The sequence below is a fragment of the Prionailurus viverrinus genome, chromosome B3, assembly GCF_022837055.1.
Source record: "Prionailurus viverrinus isolate Anna chromosome B3, UM_Priviv_1.0, whole genome shotgun sequence".
NCBI lineage: Eukaryota > Metazoa > Chordata > Mammalia > Carnivora > Felidae > Prionailurus > Prionailurus viverrinus.
Genome location: NC_062566.1, coordinates 116,635,629 through 116,655,038, shown reverse-complemented (window position 1 = coordinate 116,655,038; position 19,410 = coordinate 116,635,629). Strand labels below are relative to the sequence as shown.

Below are 19,410 nucleotides of genomic sequence, written 5' to 3'. Positions count from 1 at the left end.
TACTTCTAATCCGTTTTGTTTTTCTTGAAAAACTAAATAAACAATATTATGCTTACTGATGAAAATCTGAAGGTCAAGGATTAAGATCTTTTACTTCGGTAGACCGAGGGATACTTGGTCTCTTTTTAATTACTGTCTAAAACTCACTCACCGATCAACTGTGTACTGAGCACCTAAATGTGCCAGGCACTACAGACTCAGAAGCAAAAAATATAGGCAAAGTCTCTTATAAAGTAACTGTTTACTAGTTACTACTAATGCGAAGGCAGAGGCAGCTGCAGCTCTCTCACAGTTCAGTAAAAGAGAAAAACTCAAAATAAACAGAGAATGAGAAAGAGCCATGGGGGGTAAAACATTACCCGGCAAAGTGTTTGATGTACTACCCTTCCAACTTTCCTACAGGTTTGAAACTTTTTGAAATAAAGATTGGAGGGAGCAAGGAGGCAGGATTATAAACTGTATTTCAGGCAGCCAGATAATCGGCAAGAGAAAGTTCTTTATACAAGAAGTTTTGTTAAGAGGAAATTGGAGAATCACCACTTGACATCCTTCGATTGAAATCATGGCTCTAGGCAACGATCCCCAATGGACACCGTGGCCTCTAGGTGGGAGTCTGGTGGGCAATGTGAAATGCGGGGCACGCCCCTGACCCCGCTGATCAATTGCAGCCTCGTGTCACATGGACCGCCCGCACACCTGCTCCTCTCATGCCTGCCCGTGCCTTCGGATGTGATGTCGCAGTGTGGGCACAGCACCACTTGCCAAGTATTCCTGCCAAAACAGTGAGCCTGGATCTAACCTGCAGTTAATCTAGATCTAACTATCAGCTTCACAAGGAACATGAAGGACAGAGGAGCAAGCTAAACACCATGAGCAGGAAGCAATGAGCCAAATCCTGAAGGTGGGACATTCTATGAGACAAGTCTCCCCCGCCCCCCCCAAAAAAACCAACGGCATGGGGGATAAAAGGGAGGTGGGGGGCATGTCGCAGAATGCAAGGAAGACTGAAGACATCTGGTAACTAGATATAAGGTGTAGACCTTGATTTGCCTTCTTACAATCCAACTGTAAAACAACATCTTTGAGACAATGGAAATATCTGGGTATATGAGATGGCATTAAGGAATCATTTTGAATTTCGAAAAACATGATAATGGGATGGCAGTTAATAAACAAAAACAGTCCTTATCAGTTAATAAAAATTACCTGCAGCAGGAGAGGAAGGAGGGAGGGGAAACAATGACATTCTTTCTATGTTGTCAAGCTTCTCTAGTCATCCTTGACCTCGTAGACGATAAACGATTTTTCACACCCGTATGTGTACCTTCTTAAGACTAAATAACTACATCATATATACATCCATATACATATATCGACATAAAACCCAGTACTATATATATATATGTGTGTGTGTGTGTGTGTGTGTGTACATGGATATACATATACATATGTATATGTATATGTATACATATGTATATTGTATATATACATATACATATGTATATATATATATATATGTGTATATATATATATATATATACACATATATATATATATATTTCCTTCATCTTTCTCAAAACTTAAAATACTTAAAACTCGGAGTGCCTGGGTGGCTCAGTCCGTTAAGCATCTGACTTTGGCTGAGGTCATGATCTCATGGTTTGTGGGTTCCGGCCCTGCATCAGGCTCGCTGCTGTCAGCACAGAGCCTGCTTTGGATCCTCTGTCCCCCGCCCCTCCCTCCCTCTCAAAAATAAATAAACATTTAAAAAAAAACCACTTAAAACTGTCATTTTAGTGGAAAACTGAGGTGACAGACAAGACTGCTCATGGTTACACGCGACCAGCCTCGGGCCCTGGCAACTCTGGGTCTGGCCCAGAGGCAGAGCACAAGCATCTGGGCACACCTGTGCTCCCAGTGCAGCCCAGGGCATACCAGTGGTGAAATTCCAGCTAACCTACCCTCCAGGCTAAGAAACTGACTTCTGTGGGACTAGAAAGCCTGTTACGATGCTGGTGTGAGAGGACAAAACGTGTTTGCAACTGTGCTTATAGACCTAGGTGCCTGGCAGCTCTGAGTTTTTGCCTTTCACACTTTTGTAGCCTAATAAGAATGAACTATTCCCTGCTAACACGACGGTAGAGAGACTCCGGTATGGCAATGACACAGAGAGAGAGAGGACAGAAGCCCTTTAGTATTCTTGGAACATCTATGCCATTAAAAAGAGAGAGGGAGAGAGGGGGAGAGAGAGAGAGAGAGAGAGAGAGGGAGGGAGGGAAGGAGGAGGGAAGGGGGCAACCTCAGGACCAGCACTCGGCTGTTCTCCCGCCATCTTGATGCCCTTGACGCGTGCAGATGGTGTGGAAGGGCTGGCACCAGAACAGCCCAGGAGAAGGAATGAGCGGCCAATGGAGATTTATGTGAGGAGAGTGAGATGGACAAGGTAAAATTGTCAGGAGGAGTTGTTAGAAAGTAAAATATATTGTGACAATTCCACTCCTGCCGTTCATCAATAAACTGACAGATCATTTAGTGTCAATTAGGAGTGATAGATGGACAAGTCCCCATGATCCTGGGCCAAAATTAATGGCTGGGAGGGAGAGGGTGATTGAAAATGACGGCTGACATTGAGAGCAAAGTCCTGAAAGTCCCTGAGGGGCCATTACTTGCCTCATTCCCTTGCAGATCAATGCAGGGACAAACCCAAAAACAGACACTTTGAGACAAAACTTAATCACTCTACCTTTCCTTCCTCTCTTTACCAAGTCCGGTTGCCTCTTGTTCAGCTCTGTTCTCCACGGCCAAGTCAGCGACCCACAGGCCATGAGGGCCCCACCTCAGGCAACTTCAGAGCCCAGGACAGCCTGGCTCCAAGATGGAATCTTCGGCACGGCTGTGACTGTGGTGCCGGGAGAAGGGAAAGGTAGTGATCCCAGGTCCCATGGAATTCCTGAATATAGCCCTTTCCTGTGGCTCAGGAGTGAGCACCTGAGTTCCGGCACCAACATCTCTAGCCAGTGTGGTGGTTGACACACGGTCTGCTCTCTACCTTGGGCGGTGTTGACGTAAATAAAATAATCCCAGAAATTCGTATCCCTCGACTATGAGCTCCCGGATCGTGTCTGGAAATAGGTCTTCTACTTCCCACTGGCAACAACAGAGCTGTAGACCTCTGTCAGCCTCACTTTCCTCCTCCTTCCCTTGTAGAGGGATATCTACCTTAGAGAATGGAACCTACCCAAGAGAGTCGGTGTAATGCACATATAAGGGGCAGCTATGGACTGAATGTTTGTGTCCCCCCCACAAATTCACATGTTGAAACCCTAATCTCTATTGTCACAGTGTCTGAAGGTGGGGCTTTTGGGAGCTAATCAGAGTCAGATGAAGTCATGAGGGTAGAGCCCCCAGGAAGGGATTGGTACTCTTATAAAATGAGGAGGAACACAAGAACTGCCTCTCTCTGTGTGTACACACCGAGGAAGGCCACGTAAGGATATATCCAGAAACAGGGCCCTCAGTGAGGACCAGACCATGCTGGCAACTTGATCTCAGACTTCTAGCCTCCAGAACTAGAAATAAACGTGAGAAATAAACGTGTGCTGTTTAAGCCACCCGGTCAAGGGCATTCTGTTCTAGCAGCCTGAACTGAGTCCATGCCATTATTATTATCCTTTCAGAAGAATTTAAGTCGAGTATTTCCAGTGTGAATTTTCTACTCTAAGCAGACTGACAGTAAGGTTACTGCCCCCCCCCCAACACTTCTGCCTACATGTCCTTGAACTACAGTGCTCTCCTCCCGATCCTCTTTGTGCGTGAGAATCCACCCAGTGAGACCCCCATCTCCTCTGCAAGGGACCCTGACCACTGTGATTACTCTCTTCTCTGAGGTCACATCACCAGTGTTAGCCAGTCTGTTTCTCACTTGCGATGTGATCCTTTCACCATTTTTGTGAATGAAAATGCCTGACCCTGCAATTTGAACAGAAGCTCTTGCAGGGCAGGGGGCACTCTGTACTCCCTGGGGTGCCCTGCAGGAGCAGGAGCCCCTGTTTTCAGACCCGAACAGGCAGCTTCTCAATGTAGCCCAAGAACGGCCTCTCTCACCCTTAGTCGGTGCCCATCCTCTTCCTGCCTCACATCTACTCCCCCTGCCTCCTGAGACCAGCTCTCCTTTGCTCCAGTGAACTCAACAGTGTACATTTCTACTTTGAAAAAAGAAGAAAACCAAGAGGCCAATCCAAAATGAACTTCCCCCAATTCCCTACTCCCTGAATTCTTCTTGATCGCTTACCCAACTTTTCCAAGCTCCCTATCTTGGAGGAAAAACATCCTCGCCTCCTTCTGTCCAAGGTTAATTAATCTCTCTTGGAAGGTCCTATCCTTCCAAGGATCTGCTTGGTCAAATCCCTATTCCACCTGCAATCACTCTTTCCCCACGTATAACACACATCATTCTCAACACAAACTACTTTTTCCAAATACCGTCCCATTATCTCCTTTCTTTCTCAGGGAAGGAGACCAGTTCACCATTTCCCGCCTCAATTCCTTTTCAGCCCATCATCTGGCTTCTGCCCCAGTGCAAGTCACAGTACCACTTTTTCAAAGGTCCCTAGTAACCTCCAAACAGCCAAATCCAAGGCTCCATCCTTGACTTCTATTTGCGTAGATGATCCAAGTTGCCCCTCTCTTTTGACCTCCCTTCCAGACTCCCAAACTGTGGAAATTATCTATGTGGACCACCACCAGCCTAGAAATCAGGTTTCTCCTGCATTCCCTATCTGACGGCACCACTACCCAACCAGCCATCAAAGCGAGGCGCCTTGTGGTGACCCTCCCCTCCTCCCTCCTTTGCCCTACCTCCAACCAATGGCACGTCCGTGAACTCTATCTCCGAAACGTCTCCAAAGCTCCTCTCCTCTCCGTGCTCACACCAGTGCCCTAGTTCAGCTCTAACCATCCTTCATACAGACTAGTACCTTCCCCAAAGCGGTTCCAACCTTTCAGACCTCCACTTTCCACACTGATAGCAGAGTGGCTCGATCGGATAGCAAAAACACTGATGCGATCACTCGTAAGTTCAATAAACAGTCACTGAGCACTTATTATGGACCGGCACTATTCGAGGTACTGGGCATAGGTAAATCAGTGTGTGTCCCCTCTCAAGAAGTTTATATCACAGTAGAGAGAAAAAGGTAACATATGCACGTGTACACAAACACACACACGCACATGTATGCATATATGTCACATGCTGACACATAAAGCAAGAGATGGGAACACAGAGTGACCAGGGTGCTACTTTATATAAAGTGAGGTCAGGTAGAGCCTTGTAAGCCATGGTAAAAGCTTTGTGATGTACTTTGACTACGGGGAATACCACTGGAGAGTTCTCAACGGACGTGAAATGATCTCACTTATGTTTTAAAAAAGTCACTCTGCCTCCGTAGAGATAAGACGGAGGGAGGCAAGGATGAAGGGAGGAGACCAGTCAGGACGTTCTCACTTGAGTCAATGCTAAAAATGACGGTGACTGTAGCCAAGCACTGGCAGGACACACAGCAGATGTATTTCATCTGTAGACCTGAGCCAGTTTGCTGACAGACTGAACATGAGTTGAGACCAAGAGAAGGGTCCAAGAGGATTCCAAAGTTTATGGCCTGGGAAATGGGGAAGAGAAGAGTCACCATTTACGGAGATGTGAGGGAAACTCTGGGAGGTACAGGTTAGGGGATGGGATGGAAGGGGCGGCAATTAAGAGGACTGATTCAGACGTGCTATGACTGAGTTGTGTCCTCAAGCAGAAACATCACGTGGCTAACTGGATGTTCAGGGAAAGGCCTGGAGGGATACATATTTTGAAGACGTCACTGTGAAGGGGATAATAAAACTCCCGAGACGGGGTTGAGATCGTGCAAGAGTGAGGGTTGACGCCGAAGAGAGGAGGTCGAGGAGGAGGCCTGGGCCTCCCAGCAGCTTCAGGACTAGGCCACAGACCAAGGAGCCACGCAAGACAATACTTTGAGAAGTAATATACGAAATGGAAAAGCATCTTTTTCCAAGAGCAAGCTGATCTGATCTGGAAAAATCTTTAATACGTACGTTGATACATTCATTGCATAGATCCGTTTTTGAGATCCTCTTTTGTTCTCGAAGGAGCAGATACAGGATTTGTCTCATCTCCGTACTTCAAAATAAATTCCAGCTATTACAAGCACTAAAATCCCCTAATAGCTTAGAAAAATGGGGCTACTCTCTAAGACTCTCACTAATACTGCAGCGTTACCTTCTTGTTCTCGCTTAGCGCTGAAAAGTAGTGCTGTGTTCCATAAGGCAAAGAGCGTGGCATTTACTGGCATACGAACAGACAGAAAGTCCACCGGAAAAGAGTAACAGGTCCAAAAGGAGACTCAGGTACAAAGATGGAGAATATGATAAAGATGATTGTAAATTCCCTGGAGAAAGATGCATTTTTAAATAAATGGCGGGCGGGGGGGGGGGGCAATAGCCACTTCAAAAAAGATTAAACCTGAATCCATGCTTTATATCGTAGGCTAGAATTAATTCCAAACAGATCAGAGATCTGAATTTTTGAAATGAAAGGGTGTGGCTGTGTTCTGGTAAGACATGATCTATGAAAACTGGCAGCTAGCCTGTGGGTCAAAGTTTGCTGAATCCTAATGTATAGAAACAAAGAAGAATAAATTAAAATTGCATGTGTGTGTGTTTAATTCTGCAAAAGAAAGAAAAAGACAAGATAGGAAGGACAGACCAGAAACTAATACAGAGGTTACTGGATGGGGTGGATGGGAATGAGGAGGAGGGAATAAGGATGGGAGTGAGGCGTCTCTGAGTACGTGTTTCTATGCCACTTTGATATGATAAGAAGTATACAAAATCACCTGTTCTTGCCCGAAACCTACAATTTGAACCTAACCATGAGGAACCAATCAGAGAAAACCAGAATGTATGACATTCTGTAAGACAACTGGCCTGGATTCCTCAAAAAAGTCTGGGAGAGCGGGGGAGGAATTGGAATTATTTCAGATCAAGAGAGAGATTTTAGAGAAGATAAATTTATCTTTAACTGCACTCATCCAGATAGATTTAAATAAAAATGATTTTAGATAAAGAGGTAGAACGACTCAACACAATGTGTGAACTCTGACTGGATCCTGGAGCTATAAAAGACATTTGGGGACAACCAGGTAAATTTAAATATAAACTATATACTAACTGTTAATTCATTATGAAATTACTTGGATGTGATAATCATACTGTGATTATCTGGAGAATGTCCTTAATCTTGAGAGATGCATGCTGAAGTATTTAGAGGTGAAATGTCATGATGTCTGCAACTTGTTTTCAAATGATCCAGAGGGGGAAACGTGTGTGTGTGTGTGTGTGTGTAAATGAAGGGAGTAAAAGAATTAGAAAAATATATACTTTGAAGGCAATAAGTGCTGAAGGAAATTTCTCGACAAGAGTAATGTCTGGGGGGCCTGGGGTGCTCAGTCAGTTAAGCAACTGGCTCTTGATTTTGGTTCTGGTCACGATCTTACAGTTTGTGACATCCAGCCCCACACTGGGCTCTGTGCTGATGGCACAGAGACTGCCTGGGATTCTCTGTCTCCCTCTCTCTCTGCCCCTCCTGCGTTCTCTCTCTCTCCCTCTCAAAAATAAATAAATAACCTTAAAAAAAAAAAAGTAATGTCTGTGTTTCAAGAAAAAGAAATTCCTTTTCCAAGTATATCTCAAATAGTTAAACTTGAAAGCTGGCCATCCTGCTGGTGTAGTAAATATTTTTTTTCTGGTTTACTTCCCATCAAAGACTTAGTGCAAGGAATTAGAGACCAAAGTGGTTTGTAATCCTGCAATTACTAACCAGCCATTCCATTCTGTTTAGAAAGTTACTTTAAGAACACAGAATGAGGGTCAAAAGGTACAAACTTCCAGTTATATAATGACTTAAGTCATGAAGATGGAATGTAAGCGTGGTGACTACAGTTAATAACACTGTATTGCAGGGGGCGCCTGGGTAGTTAAACGTCCAACTTCGGCTCAGGTCATGATCTCACGGTCTGTGGGTTCGAGCCCTGTGTGGGGCTCTGTGCTGACGGCTCGGAGCCTGGAGCCCGCTTCGGATTCTGTGTCTCCCTCTCTCTCTGACCCTCCCCTGCTCACATGGTGTGTGTGTGTGTCTCTCTCTCAAAAATAAATAAACATTAAAATATATATACTGTATTGTATATTTGAAAGTTGCCAAGAGAGTGGATCTTAAAAGTTTTCAGCACGAGAAAAAAAAATTTGTAACTATGTATGGTGACGAATGTTAACTTGTACATTGTGGTGATCATGTAGCAATAGATACAAATAGCGAATCATTATGTTGTTTACCTGGAACCAATATAATGTGTGTCGATTATACCTCCATTTAAAAAAATTTTTTTTAAATATTTTATCTATTTTTGAGAGAGAGCGTGAACGGGGGAAGGACAGCGAGAGAGGGAGACGGAGGATCTGAGGCCGGCTCTGTGCTGATAGCAGCTAGCAACTCACGAACTGCGAGATCGTGACCTGAGCTGAACTCAGATGCTCAACCGACTGAGCCACCCAGGCGCCCCCCTCCATTTTTTAAGAAAAGAACACAGAGGGGCGCCTGGGCGGCTCAGTCGGTTGAACGTCCAACTTCGGCTCGGGTCATGATCTTGCGGCTCGTGAGTTCGAGCCCCGCGTCGGGCTCTGTGCTACCAGCTCAGAGCCTGGAGCCTGCTTCAGATTCTGTCTCCCTCTCTCTCTGTCCCTCCCCCGCTCTCTCACTCTCTCAAAAATAAATAAACATTTAAAACAAAACAAAACAAATGAAATAAAACAAAAAGAACACAGAATGCCACATATGGATGAACTTTGAAAACGTCAAGCCAAGTGAAAAGTCAGTCACAGAGGACCACATGATGTACGATTCCATTTATGCAAAATGTCCAGAACAGGCAAGTCACAGAGATAGAAAGCAGAATGGTGGCTGCCTAGGGTTGGGGATGTTGGGGGGCGGAGGGCATGGGAAATAACTCTAATGGGTACCAGGTTTCTTTAAAGGGGCAGGTGATGAAAATGTTCTAAAATTGACTGAGGTGCTGGTAGCACAACTCTGTTAAAGGCACCAGGAAGGACTGAATTGTCCATTTTAAATGGGTGAATTACATGGAATTGGAATTACACCTCAATCAAGTTGTTATAAAAACTGAAAGAAAAAACCCACAAGAGCAAAATGCCCACCTCCACCCTCATGAGCTGCCGCACTTACTTTGAAGCCTTCGTGGAATCATCTGCCCAGCCTCCTTGCCTGCGCGGCGGCTTGGGAGGGGGAGCCTAAAAGGGAAGGAGAAGCCAAAATAACAGTCGCTCACCATTGACATTCAAGCATGCAGTGGATGAGGTTAAGGCCACCTAAACCAATATTCTGCCTATCGAAATCTTTCAAATAAAAATACGGTAGCCTTTCTAATTTACTTTCAAAATCTGGGTGCTTTCATGCCCTTCTGTGGGTATGTAAAAAAGCAAGATCTATAGGGCAATTTGGCAAAGCTTAGTGAAAGCCTTAGAAGTACTTCATACTTTTTAAGCCAGTGATTCTAATCCAAGGAATTTATTCCAAAGAAAGAATCAGAGAGAGAGAGAGAGAGAGACCTAGTGTCATTTCTGAATCGTAAAAAATTCAAAACCAAAATAGACAGCAATAAGAAATGAAGTAAATCATGGAATACACACATGAAGATACTATGTAATAATGAAGAACATGGTAAAAAAGGATACTTAATGATATGAGAATATTCAGTATATATTAACTTTTAAAAAACATGTTGCAGGGGCGCCTGGGTGGCTCAGTCGGTTAAGTGTCCGCTTTTGGCTCAGGTCATGATCTCACGGTTGGTGGGTTCGAGCCTTGCGTCAGGCTCTGTGCTGACAGCTCAGAGCCTGGAACCTGCTTCGGATTCTGTGCCTCCCTCTCTCTCTGCCCCTCCCCTGCTAGAACTCTGTCTCTCTCTCAAAAAGAAATAAACCTTAAAAAAATTAAAAACAAACAAACATGTTGCAGAACAGTACATATATGCTTCCAATTTGGTGAAAAAACTATTAATACATAATATCAAGTGTCTAATGAGCTATATAATACACGAGTGAGAGAGGACCCCAGTGACAGAATTATGGACAATTTTTAATTTCCTTCTTTGTGTTGTTGTCTATTTTCTGTTTTTTTTTCTTTACAATCACTTCATCTTTTATAAATTGAAAGGTAATAAAAAAAGATGTAAAACAGAGGTTTGCTTAAAAAACATAAACTAAACTGGCAGGATAAAAATCTACTCAGCTTATTTGGGGAAGAAGGATTCACCTGCAAAGGATGCATTCAGGAACCCAAGTGTGGGCATTCTGGTCCAGCACATCTCAACTGGAAATACCAAGGGAACATCAAGCAATCCACTGAGTCAGTCAAGGTGGATAAAACAGCAACGAGAACATTTCCTATTTTCTTTTTTTTTTTTTTTAATTTTTTTTTTTCAACGTTTATTTATTTTTGGGACAGAGAGAGACAGAGCATGAACGGGGGAGGGGCAGAGAGAGAGGGAGACACAGAATCGGAAACAGGCTCCAGGCTCTGAGCCATCAGCCCAGAGCCTGACGCGGGGCTCGAACTCACGGACCGCGAGATCGTGACCTGGCTGAAGTCGGACGCTTAACCGACTGCGCCACCCAGGCGCCCCAACATTTCCTATTTTCAATTGCCCAGCATTCACCTAGGATTGTTTTTTGAAATATCAACTTCCTTTTTCTAAGAACTGCATATACTTATAACTGTTGCTCTCAGTCTAAGGAGATACTTTGATGAATGACTAAAAACATAGGTTGGCCAACTTTTTCAATATTTCTCATTCTGCGGGCCACACAGTCTCTGTTGCAGCTCTTCGATTCTGATACTGTAGGGCAATAAACAGCCACAGACAATAAGTAAGCAAACAGGTGTCACTGTGTTCCAATAAAACTTTATAAAAACAAGCAGCAGTCAAATTTAGCAGGAAGGATGTGGTTTGTAGAACCTTAGACTAAAATGTGCCATTGCAACATCCTTTAAATTTATCACTTAAAGCCTAGCTTGTAACTTAAAAAAATTTCTTTTTAATGTTTGTTTATTTTTGAGAGAGAGGGGCAGAGCACGATCAGGAGAGGGGCAGAGAGAGGGAGACAGAATCTGAAGCAGACTATAGGCTCTGAGCTGTCAGCACAGAGCCCGACGTGGGGCTTGAGCTGAAATCAGATGGTCAACTGACTGAGCCACCCAGGCTCCCCCTAACTTGTAGCTTTTTAAGAAAACATCTCTCAATGTGCCAAAATACCTTTATACTTTTGATGTTTTATTTTGCACCAAGATATACTTTCTTTCTGGCTTTTCTAGTAGCACCCCAGCCTGCCAAGGACATGCTCCATCCAGATACCAGGGTGAGCCAGAACCTTCCGGAAATGACTGAGAAGAAACCAAGCCCTAAAATGCCTCTATCCAACTCAGCTCCCAGGACATGCTAGGTGCCACGTTAGAGAAAACGAACTTGACTTTTCTAAGCTAGAGGCAGGTAATGGAGCTATCTGGGGGACTCTGTTAGAAATGACAAAAATGCAGAAGTGGAAAACAAGCTACTGTCTGTCTCTATCAGGGGGGAAATCCCAATCCAAAGAAGATGTAGCAAGGAGATGCCCACCGCTGCTCCCCAGTCCACACATCCATGTCTGGTGTCCCTGCCACCCACACCCACCCACCCCTGGGCCAGAAGGGGAAGCCTCTACTCCACAACCCTACTTCCCTCAGACACTGGATGAACCAGGAGACCAATCGATTCCTCTGTCCCAGGAATCCAGAACTGAAGCTCAGAGGTTAAGTTGTTTCGAAAGCAGGAGCTGTCGAAGGACCAGCTACCTGGAAGCGGAATAGCCCCAAACTACCACAAACCAAACTTGCATATAAGCAGAAACCAACAACCCTGTCTGGCTGAGCTTCTACTGTGTGTAAGGCACTGTGCTGGGGACACTTGAAATGTTAAAGAGAACCAGACTGAACCACAGGGGGCCCCCTTGAGGATGTTTTAAACGAGTCTGGCCTACAGGCCGTCTTCCCTGTACTTCTGCAGGTAACATTCCCTACTTCCTTACCCAAGGATAGGACCATCTTGTGAGAATGAACATTCCTGAATTTGGAGGTGACAGACCCATAGCCACGTGTTGTGTTTTGCCACACAGTGGGTTTTTTTTTGCGTGTTTTGGTTTGTAAATTTAAATTAATATTTAAAAAACTGGAAGATCTGCACACAAAATCCGGCTTCTCCTGAAAAACTCTAAGGTCCAGTAGCTCTGGGGCTGAGATCACAGTTGCCCCTGTGGACAAGACCGGCGCATTCCAGTTGGCCACAGTCCCCACCCGCCCTCTCTGTCTCCTTCCTGCTAAAGTCAAGTGCAGCTGCCCTCTGTTACTACTGCTCTTGTGCTGTTGTTCCTCTTGCAGTGCAGAATCCTCTCTCTGTTCCTACGTCTAATGGAAAATGAAAGCCAGGTCAGGTGTTTTGAGAAAGACAGGCCTGAGCGTATCTCTCGGCTGGAAGTGTGAGCTTATCTTACAAGTTCCGGATGTGCACCGAAGGAGTGCCCGTATCTTACCCCTAGCCCCACTTCACTCAGCGAGAACACCTGCCCGGCCCACGCTGTCACGCGTGCAAGTGACCCCGGAGCTACGGCCTCAGAGCTGGCATCCTCTGCTCTCTTCTCTTCGCTCTGGATGTTGGGAAGCACAGAATGAACCAAGTCAGATCCAGGGCGCCACAAGGTCGGGGTGCCTGAGGCCCCCTGGCACTCTCCCAGTGCCGTGAGATGCTGAGAGTGGGCGAGAAGGGAGAGAACTCGGGTCGCACTGGCAGGGTTCCGCCACTTGTCTCCTGGTCCCGGCGGTTTTCCACTGTGGGGTGACAACGGTGACGGAGGGAGCAGAGACTGAACTGGGAAGGGGCTCTGGGAGATAAGACGGCTCGGAAAAGGGGCACCAGCAGCCTATACTTCCGTCAAAATGCGCTCCTTTGAGTAACTGCTAAACGGCCAGACTAAATCAGGGGCTGCACGGTCAGCGCTTAGAGCAGTGCCCGCCACGCCAGCACTCTGTCTTCCCCTGTGATCATCACCGGCGGCGTTACTAATGTCAGTATGTGAAAGGTTAGACTGCGGGCAGTAAAATATACCACCATTAGGAAAAAAAAAAAGAGAAAAAAATTGAGCCCGGCCTGAGCCGTCACTTTGACTACTAAGGGACATTGTGTGGTTAATAAAGTTCCCTAAGACTCTGAAAACCAAAACGACCTGCTTTATCTCCTTTAACCACAAATCCCAGGAAGCCACGGCTGTCGGGGGGCTGATGCGAGCCCTTTCCAGCCGGCCAGCGGTAGCACAAAGACGCATTTTCTCTCACGCTCCTCCCGTTAGGAAAGCGTACCAGCTGCTACATTAGGACCGCAGCATCAAAACAAAAAGATCACCACGTAAGAGTCATACCTCCGCATCCAACAGACTGAAAACCTAGTTCCAAAATCAAAGGGTTTTTTTTCACAAGTGACTAAAGACTTCAAGAGTTGACATAAGGCTGTAAAAACTGTGTAAGCTACCTTCCCCCGAGATGCGCAGGGTGGGGCAGAGGCTGCGACTGTCCTCCCCATTCCCCACCAGGAGCGTCACCGACCTCGACCTTGGGAGAGAGTGCAGAGGAAGAGGGGAGACCAGAAGGGCAGGCAGAACCCGCTCCCCACAAGCTGGGGCTTGGCACGAAGCGGGAGCTATCTCCCTCCTCATGGAAAATCCTTAGTTTTGGTCTCATACCCTGGGTCCCAGGGTAAGAAAACTTCTTTGTAATACTCCCTACTGTAAGTCTTGTTATGGCCACACACAAATAGATGAAACAGACTTAATTAACCCCTATTAAGTTACAAAGGCAGTTCCCCCAGAATCCAACTTCGTTCCCTTTGTGGGGAGCTGGGCACTGTCCTATGTGCACTGGGTAAGATTAAAAAACAATAACAACAAAAAACAGATGGCACCTTTGTCCTCAAATGTTACCCCTGTTCAGTGAGGTAGAGAAGAGGCCAAATTCAGAGTGTTATCAGGTGTGTATGAAATCTACGTGACGGGACATCTGGCTTACTCTGAAACTGAAGAGGCCACACTGGAGGTGGGAAGCAGGCATCAGGGGTGGAGGGAAAGGGTTATTCCAGGGACAGGCTGCATCCATAGTCCAAAGGCGAAGCTGAGGAGGGATCCCCTCCGCCACGGGATAGTTCCACCGAATTCTGCAGTTTTCTTGCCACCTCCGGTGGTTTTACTGGAACCACTTTCCCCTGGCGCATCATTAAGACAGAACTGTGACAAGAGTGCATAAGCTGGCAGCACACGACTGAAGATTCAACAGAACTGTGCAAGCCAGGAAGTGCTGTGGACAAGGAGAGGGCGAGGAAGCTTCATGGGGAAAGTGGAGCTTGCCCTGGATTTGAAATATACATGGAGGTGAAAAGGAAAAGCGTTCCTGAAGCAACCAGATGCAAGGGACAGGGATTCCAGGAGAGCACATAAATAACACCTGGGCTGCAGCAAACGCTATTCATTGATCGTCATATTGGTAGGAGTCCCTGGGAGAACTCTCTGGGGGGTCTGAGCAGCTTGGCACCTGTTACTTTCCAATGCAGGCTGTTAAGTGGAAGCTGTTGCAACTTGTTCATGAGGCAGCGGTTTGACATTAAGTGCAAGCTATCTGTCTGAAATGTAAGTGGCTCACTGGCTTTTAGCAATATAATTTAAAAGGTCTGGCGGGTCCTTTGAATGGATAGTCCAGCCCGTGAGGGTCTGGCTTCGCTTCCTACGAGCTATGAAGACACCTAGATACCTGATAGGTCCTGTTTCAAAAAGAGTGTCGAAGCTTTCTCACAGAGTGATCTCATAGGAAACACACTTACAGGCCACACCCTTCCTGTTGTCCTTTTAGGACCAGCTGCCGGGAACGCAGCTTTCAGTTTCCCTGGGTGACAGATGAAATGCTGGGGGGCGGGGGGGCGGGGGGGGGGTGGGTGCTTTAGAGACATGCACGGTGCTCCCAAGCTTGACTTCCAGAGCTCCAGTCCCTGCCTGGTGTGGTGAGAAGTTGTAACCCTTTGGTTACAAACCTTTCGACTGGGGCCAGGGGTCCTTCCCTCTCCTGCCCATCAGGTCTGGGCAGGACAAGAGGACATGAACATGTGATTTATCTGCTCTCAAATATTATGGGTCTGAGTTCTCTGTATAATGGCCTGGGTATTTAAAGGAAAAGGAATTAGCTCTTGCTCCATCCTCTAAACTAGAAACTTACAGGCTAAGACAGTCAGCTGGGGCCTTTGTTTCTCTTTTTTCCATGGAGCCCACCAAGTCCAGAATCCTCCCTAATCAAGCACTCAGGAAGACATCACCAATCTGTTTGAATCAAGACTTTGGAAGAAGTCTGTTTGCTACCCCTGTGTTAGGAGAAGGGAAAACAAAACAAACAAATAAACAAACAAACAAACAAAACCCTGGACGGGAAAAGAGGGGAAAACTCAAGTGATCTTAAAAGCGAAAAGAAGACCCGATTCTAGAATTCAAAAGGTCCTGGTTTCTTCTTTTCATTGTTCTGCCTCTGAAATTCAGAAGCACAGCCTCAAAACATCTGCTGGGAAAACCATTTCCAATTTGGGCAGATTTACTGCCAGGTAACATTATCCAAATGTGCTTTAAGAAGGAGAGTCTTAAAACATGCAACAGCACGAGGGCCAGAAATAGGATCGGGCGACGGGAGCCCTTAGGCGGCGCATCCCTCGTGTTCTCTCTTGAAAGCTAGAGTCACGTCTCCGAGTGTGGGAAATGAGCACAGCCTGCTGGGGCTGCCGCCTGATGGACGGAGGGGGCAGGACCCCGCATAGCTCCTGGAGAGAAGCAAAAATGTGCTCTCTCCAAAAATAAACAGGGGGCAGGAAAGACTGAGAGTGAAGAGTTGAAAGCACATGACTGGCGGTTGCGGTCCTGAAATACCAGCTTTCTACAAAAAGGAGCCTGTGAGAGACAGAGAGCGGGAAATTCAGGAAGCGGCCTCTTTATATGGTCTCATCCGAATGGGCCAAGATTCAACTAACTGGAATTACTATGTCACAGGGAGCCTTTAGGGCCAGACTTGTTTCTGATCTTTATATGGTTCCCCCAGATTCTTAAGATGCCGAAATAGAAAAGATGCTGCAGTGCCAAAAAAGGAGCCTTTTGAGTTTAGAAACTTCTCACACACTCTCGAAAGTCCCAGAGAAACCCCACAATATGAGTCACTCCCAAATCCAAACTGCAACCTGTTTCAAAAATGCAGTCCAAACACACGCATGGATTCCCAACAGAAGAGACATTTGGTTAAGCAAGATCCCTCGCAAACTTCACACCCACCCATCTCCCAGCTTCTAGGGGCAACACAGCTCCGGTGTTCAACGCGATTATGGGCTGAGAGCAAATTTCCCCACCTTTCTCTAAGAACCGGACAGAAGATCCAAGACAGGTGTTCTTATATGCTTGATGAGAGAGAAGACTAACACTGATAAAGATGTGAATTCAACACAGGGGCTGGTGTGTGCTCCTTAAACCTGTGTCCAGTTCCATCTCTGTCCCCTTCTTCCTCCAGCCTCGGCCCTGGGTGTGACAACTAATTCACCACAGACCTCAGTTTCTCCCTCACGGATTTAAGGTCATGAAGGTAATGGACCATCCAAACTTGTAAATCGACCCCTGTGAGTACGCATAGCTCTTTTAAGATGGAAATGGACGTAACAAAATGCAAAATCTGCTTTAAGTGTAAAAATAAAATTTGATGGTCACTAGATGTTAAAGCTCTTAGGTGAAAGACTGACTGACGGGGAACCAGACATTCTCACGGTGCCAAGGAATCGCCCCATATATCACATGCAGGCACAAGGGAGAAAATGTTCCTTCACAACAGAGATACTATCCTGACCCTAACTCAGTGGTCAGACTTAGCAGCACTACCAGTGGGAGGTAAGGTGCTTCACCTGAAGCACGCACCATCACCCAGGAAAAACTCCTGTTGCCAATGTCCATCGAGCCCTCCAAGATGTTTCCAGCTTGTTGCAAGAGTAAGAGTGAGAGCAGGAAGGAAGGCTCAGACAAATCCGGTGTGGGGGGATCTCTATAGGACAACTGGCCCAAAAAGTCAACACCATTAAAAAGGTAGACTATTCTAAATTCAGAGAGACTTAAGAGGAATGTAATGGATTGGTTCTGGATTGGATCCTGCTTTGAAAAAATAACCATAAAATGCATTTGGATGATAACAGGGGGCAATGGATATGGACCAAGTATGGATGATGTCAGAGAACTGCTAATACTGTGAGGTGTGGAATTGTGGATTTCTAGGAAAACATCCCCATTTTTCTAGAGATACACGCTGAAGTATTAAAGTGACACATCATGAGGTCTGCTTTGAGATAATTGAGCAAAATGTATAAATATAAAACACTTATGCATAGAATTAACAGATATTTTACAAATTATCATTTAAGGAAAGACAAATTATCGTTGATGTTGATAACAGTTGAAGCTAGGTGGTGGGCATATGCTATTCATTGGACTACTGTGTTTATTGTGTCTACTTTTCTGGATGTTTCTGATTTTAATGTGAAGTTAAGAAATGAAAGAAACCAGACGCATAAAGTTCAGGTTAACAAAAGAGGCCAAAGGCAGGGTTGATGAAGAGGAGTGGCACCAATATGGGGGTTGTTCATGGATCTATATGCTCAGTGAAGAACTGGGCTGGATGTGACAGTCACTTTCCACCTGGCAGCTGGGAATTCCTGACACCGATGCCCTGAGGACCAGAAAACAACTCTTCACCTAAAACCTCCAGTCTTGACATCCCCGCCACAATTACAAGTGACAGGAGAGAGCCTTTTATACAAGATGCCTCCTCACACCCTCACCCACTTCAATTGACCGTGGATTCTATTGTAGTTGTGTGTACATATGGATATGTGAAAGGTGGGTAAGGAAAAAACATGGCGGAAAGAACATTAGACTGGACACCAGGTAATCCAGGCTCTCGTCCTGATTCTACCACTGACTGGCTCCATGATTCTGGATTTTCAGTCAAGCCAGAGGGGATTCCCTTTGGTTCTACAATTTTGTGATTCTAAGAGTCTATGAATTATAGTATTTTCAATTCTGGGAGAGGGTATCTGGGCAAGGAGATGTAAACGATGATATGTGACATTCATCATCGGTTTGAGCCGGTATGAAGGAGATGGAGACAGAGAGAGAGAGAGAAGAAAAGGTACAGAGAAAAATGAGAATAAGCAAAAAAGACTTCATCCATGGTGAATAAGCCAATCTACACAATGACAAAGAATATCCTTGCTAATTCCTAACGAATGGTAATAGTATTAGCCATCATCCCTTGAGGATTTGCTATACGCCAAAGCTTTAGCAGAATCGCTATGCAGAATCCTCGTGCCCCAGCGAAGGACAATACCACCCACCAAGTTTACCAACAAGGAAACTGAAACTTAGAGGCTAACTCCCCTAAAATCATCCTGTTCTAAGTCACAGAGCAAGGATTCAAGTCCAAGTCTCTGACACCAAAGCTTCGCACTGAACCAGGTGATAGGTGAGTTCCTAGACACTAGATGCATGCCAGCTGGAACAGGTTTGAAACGACAGAGAAACTACAAAAAGAACCTGTCTAGGCTAAAAAAAAAACAAAACAAAAAAACAAAAACAAAAAACAAAAAACAAAAAAAACAGAAAAAGAAAAAGAAAAAAAAAATTGCCCAATAACAAGAGAGACTAGAATGACAAGGGGAAGATTTGGGAAGACCAAACCAAAGGACCATTTCCTTCCTTCACTTTCTAGGCACAGAGTAAATACATCTGCTCAAGATACAGGTGTGTTCAATAAGATGGGAGGACCAAAAAGGAACTCAGCCTAACCCTTAACCTCTGTAGAGCGGTCAGGCAACGGATGGGTTAAGGGTCAAGTCAGGGTCAAAAAGTGATGCCAACAATATACCGTTAGTGAGCATTGTGCCAAAGTGTATTAAGAGGAATTCAATATAAGTCTCGGGCCTTGGAAAGTGGCTGTCTTTGCCTCATGTCACAAGATGTGCTCTTCATACCGACAGAACAGCAGTTTGAAGAAGGGGTGACTAAATGCGGGGAGAAGGGCATCTGCCATAAAGAAGGAAAGGGGAAAAGCCATGATTTTAAAGGAGCGATGGAGGGACAGATTGGAGGAGAGGAGAGAGAGTCCTGGGTTCAAATCCTAGAACCACCACTTTCCAG

General features: G+C 45.5%; 1 protein-coding gene across 4 annotated transcripts in view; it reads right to left on the bottom strand.

Moving 5' to 3' along the window:
- The window catches only part of IFT43 (intraflagellar transport 43), an 82,646-nt gene that overhangs the window by 43,210 nt on the left and 20,026 nt on the right, over positions 1–19,410 (bottom strand). For all 4 annotated transcript variants that reach the window (XM_047864552.1, XM_047864554.1, XM_047864551.1 and 1 more), the window contains exon 3: positions 9,302–9,366. In XM_047864552.1, the coding sequence (XP_047720508.1) occupies positions 9,302–9,366 (65 nt within the window). The remainder of the gene's footprint in view (positions 1–9,301; positions 9,367–19,410) is intronic.